The 11,799-nt window shown below is 36.8% G+C and overlaps 1 protein-coding gene across 5 annotated transcripts; it reads right to left on the reverse strand.

Annotated features, from left to right (window-relative positions):
* Positions 1-211: 211 nt before the first annotated feature.
* On the reverse strand, positions 212-11,766 carry LOC127555283 (heterogeneous nuclear ribonucleoprotein H-like). 5 transcript variants are annotated; one of them, XM_051987511.1, is made up of 6 exons: positions 11,654-11,766; positions 11,153-11,226; positions 8,513-8,549; positions 7,951-8,082; positions 5,054-5,141; positions 212-3,965 (listed from the first exon to the last, which is right to left on the reverse strand). In XM_051987511.1, the coding sequence occupies exon 6, from the start codon at positions 3,902-3,904 to the stop codon at positions 2,507-2,509; it is 1,398 nt and encodes a 465-aa protein (XP_051843471.1). In that variant the 5' UTR covers positions 3,905-3,965; positions 5,054-5,141; positions 7,951-8,082; positions 8,513-8,549; positions 11,153-11,226; positions 11,654-11,766; the 3' UTR covers positions 212-2,506. The 5 variants fall into 5 exon arrangements, with proteins under 5 accessions (XP_051843471.1, XP_051843472.1, XP_051843469.1 ...); XM_051987512.1 differs by having other exon boundaries at positions 8,513-8,608; XM_051987509.1 differs by lacking the exon at positions 11,654-11,766 and adding an exon at positions 11,392-11,509.
* Positions 11,767-11,799: the final 33 nt, after the last annotated feature.

Genomic DNA, 11,799 nt, shown 5'->3' on the forward strand with positions numbered 1-11,799 from the left:
GGTGTGGCAAATGACATTAACAGATATGGAGTAGTTCCAACTATAGGAGCTATGGTGATATTGTAGGAACAAATTCCTCCTCCTTCCCCCCACATTTTTTGTCTTTTTGTATCTATTTATGTGAGCTGGCATGAAGGGGGTGGGCTACCACCACTGTGTTTTTGACACTGGCATATTTCCTATTTACACAAAATTAATCATAAAAATACAATTAGTTCAAACATACAACTTTATTTAATGATAAAAAAAGCACAAGAATAATTATAACATCACAGATACACAAGATAAGGGAAATATCTGAATCACATTCCCATACTATAGCTTGGGGAAAAGGGAGCATACACAGAGAAATCTAGCAGAGTCACATAAATGATGACAGTTTATGTGTATAGGACGATTTACAGCTCTGGACTGTAGGTGTATAGATGCATTTGTGCTACTAAACAATGCTTCGATGCTAATGACTCTTATGGCTCTTCCCTCCCCCCAAACAGTTTTTCTGCTAGGCAAATCAGTATATCTTCTGCTTTTAAATTGTTGAAGCAGTGACAATTTCTTTTAACCTTGCAATTACTTTAAACCAGTGCTCAGTATTATTATACTAATAAAGTGACAAGAATTTCCCTTAAATCAGTCAGCTACCAAGTTCCTCAGGATGGATCCCATGGACAATACAGACAAGCTCAACCATCTCTCTCAAGTGGATTCTGAATCATTCAATCAGATCTCATCATCATATTATTAGAAAAATCAATTTAAAAAGATGAGTTGGCTGAGTTGCTGCATCGACTCCATCATCTTGGATCTACTCCCTCAATTAATTTTCAAAAGGTTTTATTTAACAAGTTTAACTTGATACAACATGCCTAAAAGGAAATTCCAGTAGTGAGATTTAATCAATGTCTCACAAATTGATATAAATACCAAGAACAAAAGTCCTACAATATTTATATTGTTTCTCAAAATTGTCCTCATTGTCTTAAAAAAAAAAAAACAAAAACAACTTTAAATGAGTCTCATAGGATGATAAAGGAAACAAATTACTGTGTCACATATTTCTCTTTTGAATCACACAGTTCTTTATTTGGCAAAGAGTTAGAAATTCAGGAGATGTCCATCAATTGGGGGATGGCCAAAGAAGCTGTGGCATAGTATTATGTTGTAAGAAATGAGGAACTGATGGTTTAAAAAACAAATAAAAAAGACATAAAATGATGCAAAGTGAAGTAAGCAGAATAAAGGCATATGGGACAAAGATCACCAATTCAAATAATGAAAATTTCTCAAGGTGAAAACAGAAAGGAATTTTATTATGATCTTTTGAGTGTCCCTCCCAACAAGCAGTCAGGCAAGGAAAAGCAAATTACAGAAGGAAAGCAACAAATTATATACCCCTAACTTGGAAATCTCCCACCCTTCACTGGCTTCCAATCCCAGTCAGGGGGGAAGGGTAGGCTCACAATCTAAACTATCCTAGATACAAGAATAAGGAAACAGAAATTAACTAATACAAACTCATAAAAGCATTCATAACCTTATTTGGTATAACTCCTGCTGATGTGGCAAAGTCTCACAATAGCATTCAGGGGAGGGGGACTTGGAGTACCTGTTTTCTCTGAAGTCAGATGATTTTTGATAAATGAAACTGAGGCCTAGGATTTAAACAAATTTATTCTAATAAATCTGAGAAACTTCACCTATCACACTTAAAGGAACATCATACACAGTAACAGCAATATTGTATGATCATCTACTGTGAATGACTTGGCTATTTTCAGCTATCCAATGATCCAAGACAACAGTGAAGGACTTACGATTAAAATTGCTGTTCGCCTTTAAAGAATGAATTGATAGTCTGAATGAAGATCAAAGTATACTTTTTAAACTTTATGGTTTTTTTGGTATGTTTTCTTTGTTGTTGAGTCATTTCAGTCATGTCTCCCTCTTTCTGACATTTTATTTTGCAACATGGCTAACGTGGAAATATGCGCTGCCTGTCTGCACATGTATAATCTATAAAACATTAGTTTCCTTCTCAATGGGGGTGCAGGGAAGGAGGAAAGGATGGAGAGATTTCAGAACTCAAAATTTTAAAAAATCAAATATTAACAATTTTTTTTACATGTAATTGAGAAAATAAACAATTTTTTTTTTTTTAATAAGCATGTCTCCCAAAATGCATTTTAGCATTCCTGGTAGTCTGGCATAAGAATAACATTTAACAAAACTGAGATGTCTTTAACCTCAATACTCAATCACAATCATAAAACAAATTACCTTGAGAAAAATGGATTTTTTCTTAGCACTTATAATCTTTATTCAGTTTATTACATCATGAATGTTTTCTTGTGTTCTAAAAATTTCAAACTTGAAGTTTTAAAAAACAATTCTGATGCCAGTCACAGTAAGCATAAACCATAAGCTTGTATTGCAAAACATCATTTTTCTTTGTTTTTTTTTTGTTTTTTTTGTTTTTTTTGTTTTTTTTTTTTAAAGGTTGACTGAGTTAGTAATCAGGATACATTACTGATTCACTTCCCATACTGGACATGCCTGTTATTTCTTCCATTCTATCCATTCCCACAGAAACAGAGCTCCCCCAATTGTTGTAGCTGTTGTTCATCTCTCCTTGGTTCTCTATGCAATATGTGGTTGAAAAATTGGAGTTTTCCTGTAAAACTTGATCACTTTTGCTCATGCTGATCTGCCCATCGTAGGCTCCTCCAGAAGCCTCATTCAGCTCCTGACCAGATGGACTGCCATAACCAGGCAGGTTTGACAAGCCCATGCCCCCCATCATTTGGGGATCATAAACACCACTGTCTGCTGCTGCTACGGAATTGAGGAAGAGTTCTATGTACCTGTGCTGCATATTTGCTTTGTCTTTTGACATGGCTGCCACGGCATCTTCATGAGTAGCAAACTCCACATCCGCTTCTCCAGTTACTCTGCCATCAGCTCCAACCTCAATGTAAGCTCCCACAGGTTTGAGTGGTGAGAAAAAGTCATAGATATCCTTTTCAGTAGCTTTGTAAGGCAGCCCTCTCATGTGCACAAAATGGCCCGCAGGACTCTGGAAGGTAGACCAGCCGGATCCGTAGCTGTCGCCAGACACGGCTAAAAAGTACCTGGGATCTCTCCCAAAGTGATAGTCATTACTGTATCCAACGTAGTCTTCGTAGCCTCCGTACATGATTTCGTGGGCGCCGTACCTCATTCCCTCAAGCCCCGCTCCTCTCCCGAGGCTGCCATAGTATCTGCCAGTCGGAGGTCTGTCATAAGGGCCCGGACGCTGCCTCACCATTTTCTTCTGAGGCAGATCATAATGAGTGTGAACTTCTGCCTGGCTGCTTTTGAAGATTTCAATGTACCTGTGGCCCATTCTCTCCTTGTGTTTCTTTAAGGCCTTTTCAGCGATCTCTTGTGAAGCAAACTGCACGAAGGCTTCCCCGCTGTTCCTCCCTCGGAAGTCTACCTGCAGCATTATCCCATTCGGCATGATTTCCAACCCTGAAAAAAACTGAACGATGTCTTCCTTGTTGCAGTTAAATGGGAGCCCTCTAAGGCGCACGTAGCCATCGCCTGCAGGGTCAGGACTATTGGGAGCAGTGCGCTTCAGGGTCCAATCCATCTCCACACCATTGGACCTGAACACTTCCACGTATCTGTGCGCCATGGTCTCTCTGTGTTTTTTCAGAGCCAGTTCGACCTCTTCTTCAGACTCGAGCTCCACAAATGCTTCTCCGCTTGGTCTCCCCTCTCGGGTATAGATGAAGTGAATTCCTGCCACCCCATTTCGAATTCTGCAGCCTGAGAAGAAGTGTTGGACATCACTGGCCGAGCACGACCAAGGCAAGCCCCTGACCTTCACCACAAAGCTGCCTTCTGCTTTGATGCTCAGCATCGTCTCGTCTAGTCAGCAGCAGCTTGAGAAGTGACCGTCTTGATACTTGACTTCAGTGTGTCTGCAAAGAAAATCTCATTTTTTTTAGTTGACTCTTTAGAGTTCTCTAAATAAATCATCTTATCATCCTTTTTAACTATTTTCTCAACTTCTTTTCTTATATTATCAATTCATCTAGAATTTCTAGCACTATAATATAGTAGTGGTGCTAACAGGTTGTTTTTTCCCTTAATCTTGTCAAGACTTTACATTCCTTTTACAATAAAGCTGGCTCTTAGTTTTGGAAAGCTAGTGACTATTACATTAAGGAAAGATCCACATATTCCTGTTTTTGTGTGTATGTGTGGAGGGGGGGAAGAAAGGGAGGGAGAGGAAAAGAAAGGAGAAGGGAGAGGGGAGAGAGGGAGGGAAAAACTGCACAATACATCTGAAGTTTCTGAAATTTATGTCAGTTCAAGGAGAAAAGGGAATTGACTCTTCTGTCATCTATTAGCACTAAACCTGACCCATTATTTTTTTGCTACCTGTCTCAGGGTGTTCAGTGTTACTCTTACTTTCTTAGATTAGACTTGGGGGCAAAAGAGGCAGTTGTCTGAACCTGCCTGAACCTACAGAATACTATACCTTTGCTACTATGGAGGATTTTTTGGTTGAAAAATTTCTTGCTTAGAAAGGAGGAAGTATTCAGTTAACCCAAAGATACTCTATGATTGTTGAAAGGACTGACTATTCCACAAAAACTGCTGAAAGGATTTTGAAAATCATGTTAGCAAACGTTTGATTTAAAGCACCATCTCACAACATATACCACAATAAGATCTAAGTGGATAGAAGAACTATAAGAAAATCACATCCTAAATAATTTTGAAGTCCAAAGGAGGAGATTCCTTTCAGAAGTATGGAGAAAAGAAGACATTATGAACAAATGAGATACAATTATCATGATAAAATGGCCAACTTTGATGATGGAAAATGGAAGTTTTGGGATGAGAATAACTAGAATTTGTATAGTATTCTAAAAGTTTGCAAAGCACTTGACAAATATGATTTCATTTTTATAGTCACAACTATACTGGGAAGTATGTGTTATCATTATCTCCATTTTACAGTTGAGGAAACAGGCATAGACAGAGAGGTTAAGTGACGTACCTGGGATAGTACAGCTAGTAAGTGTCTGAGGTCAGATTGGAATTCAGTTCTTCTTGACTCCCAAGTACAATGCTTTATCCACACCAAGCTGCACAAAGAAAAATCAATGCAGTTAAATTTAGAAGTGAAACAATTACCTGAAAGACACCCCTCCCCCACCCGCCCTTTGGGTGTTTGGAAGTTTCTCTGATGAGTGTCTGGTATCTAAGATACATATAAGGATTGTTTCAAATATATAAGAATAAGTGTCATTCCCCATTGATAAATTTATATATATGTAATTCTCAAAAGTAGAAATCCAAATAATCAATAGTCATATATTAAAAAACATTTTCCACCTCACCAGTAGAGCAATCCAAATTAACACATTAAGATTTCAGCTCAGAGTCAACTGATTAGCAAGGATAACAATAAAGATCAATGACAATAGCTGGAGGAGTTGCGTGCAGGAAAATAGATTACTGGTTGAATTATGAACTGGTCTAGCTATTCTGCAAAGCAATTTGAAACTATATGCCAAGTCATCACACTGGACATAGTTTTTGGCCCAATTGTATTACTAACTGGCATATATACTACAAAGATAAAAAAAAAGAAAGGATTCATCCATCCACCCAAACATACACACTCACTTGCACACAAACATATGTATACACAGAGTATTGCTTTTTGCTATAGCAAAACCCAGAAAGAAAATCAAAGCTTATGAGGAATGACTAAAAAAATAATGACATGAAATGGAATGGAATATTGTTATAATGTAAGAAATGATGAAAGGAGTATATTCAGAGAAACTTGTAGAGACTTAAAGTGAACTGATACAGGGTAAAGTGAGCAGAAGCAAGAAAATATTGTTACAAAAATCTGGCAGATTTAAGAAGTACAATCAATGCAATAAGTATTTGTGACTCAAAACTACCAATGATATAACTTGATAAGAGAGGTGGAGGACATGAAGATTGAGACATGTATTTATGGAGATGGCCAATCTAAATTCATTTTGCTGAATTTTGCTTATTCCTACTAGGAAAAGTAGGAAAAAGAGGACTAGAGCAAAATGCCAAATCAAAAAAAAAAAAAAAATCAAAAGAAACCATTTCTAAATAAACCATCATATTAACTTTGAAAAGTTCTTCCAAATAAAACATTACCAGAGTCCAACTCCAGTGAATACTGATATTGTGAATCTGAATTGATTATCAAAGGGCAGGCAAAAGATATGCTTTGCAATCTCCATTTATTAATCTGAGAGCCAGGGTTGATATACTCTTTAAACGTGTTACATTAACACTAGCTACTTTCAAGTGATGCCATATAGGGTTGATATATAAACCATACATTTCAGTATCCACCTTAACTATCAATCCCAAGGTACATATGGAAACAGTTGTAAATAGCAGAAATTATCATACCAACCTTAGTATTTGCCTCAAGTATGTCTTTAATTCATTGTTAAGGGCTTATGTTCCTTTTACATAGTATAGCTGAAATGCCCTATTCCTGTCACATGCATTCTCCATCAAGATTATCCTAAATTTATCTCAAGTATGCCTTTAATTCATTGTTAGGGAGATAGTGAGCCAGTGCTTTGAATTGCTCCCCCTCATAGAGAGCAGGTTTCAAGTAATAGCTGCTCCTTGCTGTTCATGGATTTGTTCAATACTGGCCCTCTACAAAACATTAAATCATCTTTAAAACTATTTATTTTTTTAACATCTTTTTCTTCTATTTCTAGCACTATAATGTAGTAATGGAGAAAGAAAAGAAAAAAAACAAGAACTTTCTAGCATCTCACACAACAGAAAATGAAAGTTGCAAGAGATACAAATAGTACAGCTGTGAAACTCATCTGCACAATTTATTACATAGTTTTGAAAACTTAATTAAATGGAGATTTTTTGTTTCATGTATAATCTTTCACTATTCTTTGTATATAGAAATGAATGTGTTTGTCAATGTTTGTAAAATTCAGAATAGCAAAAAAAGTTGTAGCTGAAATCTAGATCTTTCAGATCAAAGAAAAAATAGTGCTAATGTCTGGAAAGAAAGAGTTCAAGTACCAAGAACCTACAAGAAGGATTATGGAAGACTTTGATACACCTGATTGGATATGTGGAGTGAGGGGATGACTTTTCCTGGCACTTCCTCCAAGCCTGTAAAGCTCTCCTTTCTTGCCTCTGGGCTTCATTCAAGCTTCAACTCAAATATCTATTTTCTGGAGCAGGTCTTTATCATCACTCCTTGCCCTGTCCCTATGTGATTGTTCATCATTTACATACCACATATTTTCTATATAAATAATTGTTTGCAGGCTCTCTCATTTTTATCAGAATACAAGCCCCTTGAGAGCAGGAACTGTTTTGGCCTTTCTTTGTATGCCTATAAATTAGCATAAATGATTTTTAGCAAGTTAGGAGTTTAGTAAATGCTTATTGACTGACTGCCTACTGTATACATACATAAGTATTACCAAGCAAAGCAATAGCTACTGGATCCCATTTCAGAACCTCACCCAGAATTCAGCTGCAGCCCATCTGATTAGCCAAGATAGTTCAGACCATCATGGCCATGGATCTGTGTCAAGACAATGCTCCCCTTGTGAGTGGGCATAATCTAATATTAATACCCAGCTAACCACATAACAAAAAACCAATTTCTATATTATCCCATTCGATACTTACAGTGAGTTCAGATATTAAAGTATTAAAATCTCTGTTTTACAGATGACAAAACTGAGCGTTAGGCAGAATAAGTAATGACCATATTCATGGAGCGATAACCATGTCACAGGCCCTGATTCAAACCCCATAGCTGTAACTGATTCCAAGTATAAATAGGCCATCTTTCAGTTTTTACAGATTTGAAATAAAGAGCTATTTCCCCAGGAGAAATCTTACCTTTGCTATCCTGCTAGGAGGCTTCCTGGTCAGGAACACAGCTCCAACTGGAGTGTAGGCTCTGAGCAGAGATTTGGAAAACTGACCCAGTCCTGGGGCTTTTATATGCTCTCAAGTGTCTCCTCCCCTTTCCTATTCACATTAAAAAGGTATGAATTGCCAGTCTCATAATGAGTGAGTGTACAGTAGTCCTTCACAAAGGACCACCTCTCAGGGCTTGGCTATCCTACTGGCTCTAAGCTCCAACCTCATTTAATTACATTTACCACATTTGCCACTTTCTGAGTACCACATAGTGTTCACACCTCAGAAACACTGAAGAGGAAATTTACAAACCCCCTCCTCCCCCGCCCGACTACCAGATCTTATTAGCCTCCTAAACACTTAGTAGATGGAAAGACAAAGGGAGGCTCCAGTCTTTATTACAGCGAAGAGATATTTTTAATGAATATTCATATATTTCTGGAAGGTCTGACAACAAAATCCCAGCATCTTAAGTAAGCCAACCAGGGAGCAAGCTTCATTTTTTTTCTGCTCTTTGCGATAGACAATTATTACATACCAGAAGGGAGTCAAAACATCCTCAGTAGCCACAGTCTCTGGAATAGAGAAGTCAGAGGAGTTATTTAGTGCAGCCTTGACTTCCAGAAATAAGGCACTAAAGGAACAAACAGAAAGAGAGTCTCAGCCTCCAGTATCAGGAATAGCTGAGGTATATTAAAGTAGAAAGCTGAATCTCTAAAATAGGGTACAGAATTTAAACTAAGGAAAGGAAACACCTTGAAGGATAGTTATCTAGGGAAATACCTAGAAATAATGTGAATGGGAATGAAGGTATACCTTCTAATAAGTGCAACAACTATTCCAAGCCTGAATGGCACATGTTTTTGCCTCATATTTTTCATTCATACTCATAACTATAAGAATAACATTTAATGTCTATTTAAAATTTGCTAAGGGCCCTTTACATTTTTTATTTCACCTGTACTTAAGAAACTTGTGAGGTAGGTAAATTTTTTTCCTATTTTAAGGCTGGGGGAATAAGCTAAGGAAGTTAATTAACTTTAGTATCTGGCCCTGTTTTTCACAAGTATTAATTTTCTCAAGCAGAATTAGAATTCACATGTTCCTGAGACTAGCACTCTATCACCACCTACAAGCCTCAAATCTTCTCTGCTTTTTTTTTTTGTTAATTTTTTTTATATTCTTAATTTTTAAAAATTCATTGTTCATTTATTTTTAACATTTTTCTCTTTTTAAAATCCTGAGTTCCAAATTCTCTCTCTCCCAACCTTTCTCAAATTGCAGGTTAGCAATATGATATCAATTATATATATGCAAAACACACTTCCATATTAGCCATAGTTTTAAAAAGCAAGAAAAATAAAGCAAGAAAATTGTACCTAAATTTGCACTCAGAATTTATTAGTTCTCTCTGGAGATGAACAATATTATTTCTTCATTAATCTTTTAGAATTATATTAAATTATTGTACTGATTAGTGGTTGTCTTTCAGTTGTTCATTACAGTATTGCTGTGACCTGTGTATAGTGTTCTGTTTCTACTCACTTCACTTTGCATCAGTTCATATATAACCTTCCTGGAATTTTTTTAAACTATCCTGCTTGTCATTTCTTATTACATAACAGTATTCCATAACAATTATATACCGCAACTTGTTTGGCCATTCCCCAATTGATTTCCAATACTTTGCCACTATAAAAAAAGATGTTATTATTATTTCTTTTTACATATAGGCCTCCTCTCCCCCCCCCCCCTTTTTTTTCTTTTCTGGGTTAAAGGGTATACACAGTTTTATAGCCCTTTAGGCTTTCCAAAATATTTTCCAGAATTGTTAGACCAGTTCAGAATTCCACCAACAGTTCATTATTGTATTTATTTTTCCCTTACATCTTCTAGTATTTGTTACTTCTAATGGTGTGTGGTGGCTCCTCAGAGTTGTTTTAATTTGTATTTCTCTTAATGGTGAATTATAGCATTTTCTCATATGACTACAGATAGCTTTAGTCTCTGCTTCTGAAAACTGGTTCTCATATTCTTTGACCATTAATCAATTGAGGAATAGCTCTTATTTTTGTAAATTTGACTCAGTTTTATACTCAGTGTATATTGAAAAATAGAGGTCTTTATTTGAAAAACTTACTGTAAAAAGATTTGATAAATCAGTTCATCATTTGTGATACTTTTAACAAAATGTTTTTTTCCTGATTATCTTTTAATTAGATCTATTTTTGCTTTTGCTTTGTTTGAGATCATATTGCTATTCCTGACTTTTTTTGTAGTTTTAAAAATTTTAGTATTTTCTTTTTCCTCCAATTACACGTAAAATTTTTTAAAACATTTTTTTCCAATTTCAATCTCCAAAGATTTTCTCTTACTCACCCTTTCCCACTGAGAAAGCAATTTTATATAGGTTATACATATGTAGTCATGCAATATACATTTCCTTATAAGAAAACACAAATACAAACACCCCCCATTAAAGAATATATATAAAAAAACCATCTTCCATTTTTGTTAGCATTCTAGTGACTGCCCAAGTGAGCTTAATAACTTGGTAAAAAGTAGTGAATATTATATGAAAGTTTGAGGCCCACTATAAGCACCTATCTATCTCTCTATGATTTATGTTAAATATGAAACTGATTAATGCTTATTGGAATAGAGCAGGGATCTAAATTAATTATTTCTCACATACTTTTGATGTGAGAGACAATGAGGAAATGTGCTAGGTTGTTGATCAGGGAAGTGAATAGTTTTCTTATAAAATACCACTTTTATCAATATATCATTCTGTGAGGAATGGCTCAGATGGAGAAAACACAGAAGGCAGTAATTTGGGTGATGAAAACTTGGCTTAAATAGTCTCATTTTCTCTTTAGACTATGGGAATGGGGAAGATAAGAGATCTAAAGAATGGGACTTTATTAACAAGGTCAAATTAGAGGAAAAGAGAATTTTAGGTTTCTCAATTTAGAAGAATGAAGAATCGGGGCATAATTCAGATTTCGGCAAAATTAAATTGGGAAGTGGTAGCACATGGCCTGAGAGCCAGGAAACCTGGATTCTAGTTTCCGCTGTGCCACGGAAAAGAGATTCTCTAAAATTCAGCCGTTCCAAAACTAAACTCATCCTAAAGATTACCTACTGTAAAATATTAAAAATCCCTTTCGGCTCTAACCTCATTTTTGCAGTCAGAACTTGAGTCCCAGAGTGGTTGAGTTTGTGAGTCCTTTTCTCCTGTGTCACTTCATTCTGCAGGCGGCAAGAAAACAGGAAGTCATTCAAATGCGATTCTCTCCTCCTATTTGATACTTTGGGAGACTTCTTCGGGGAGAATGATCTTTGGCTCATGAAAGATAGAACAAAAATGGTAAGAAAGGAGTGGAAAACAAGATAAATGAGGAAACAAGAGAGTACCAGCTGTCCCCAGTGAACTTAAGTTGCCAGACTCAGATGAACTACTTCCCAGGAAAAGAACTAGTAGAGGTGATTCCAGACTCCTGGTTAGTGAACTCTGGAAGATCTCGGCAAATGGGAGAGGAGTCGGAAGACCCACACAAGTGAAAGTAGCCCGGACCGGAAGTGAGACTTAGGGAGCGAGCAGCTTGTGGCCGAGCACGGAAGTGGGTCGGGGAAACGGGGCTGGGCTAGTCGTGTGCCCAGGCCAAGACCAGACTACCATTCATCAGCCCCCGGTGCTGTGGAATCACTGAATAAATTGCTGATCGAAGCGGCAAAAGATTCCCTGTGCGTGGAGCCAGCGCAATGACTTCCGTCCTTCGCCCCACCCACCGACCCTCACCGAAGCCAGTGATCTTGAGTCAG

The sequence above is a fragment of the Antechinus flavipes genome, chromosome 3, assembly GCF_016432865.1.
Source record: "Antechinus flavipes isolate AdamAnt ecotype Samford, QLD, Australia chromosome 3, AdamAnt_v2, whole genome shotgun sequence".
NCBI classification, from domain to species: domain Eukaryota; kingdom Metazoa; phylum Chordata; class Mammalia; order Dasyuromorphia; family Dasyuridae; genus Antechinus; species Antechinus flavipes.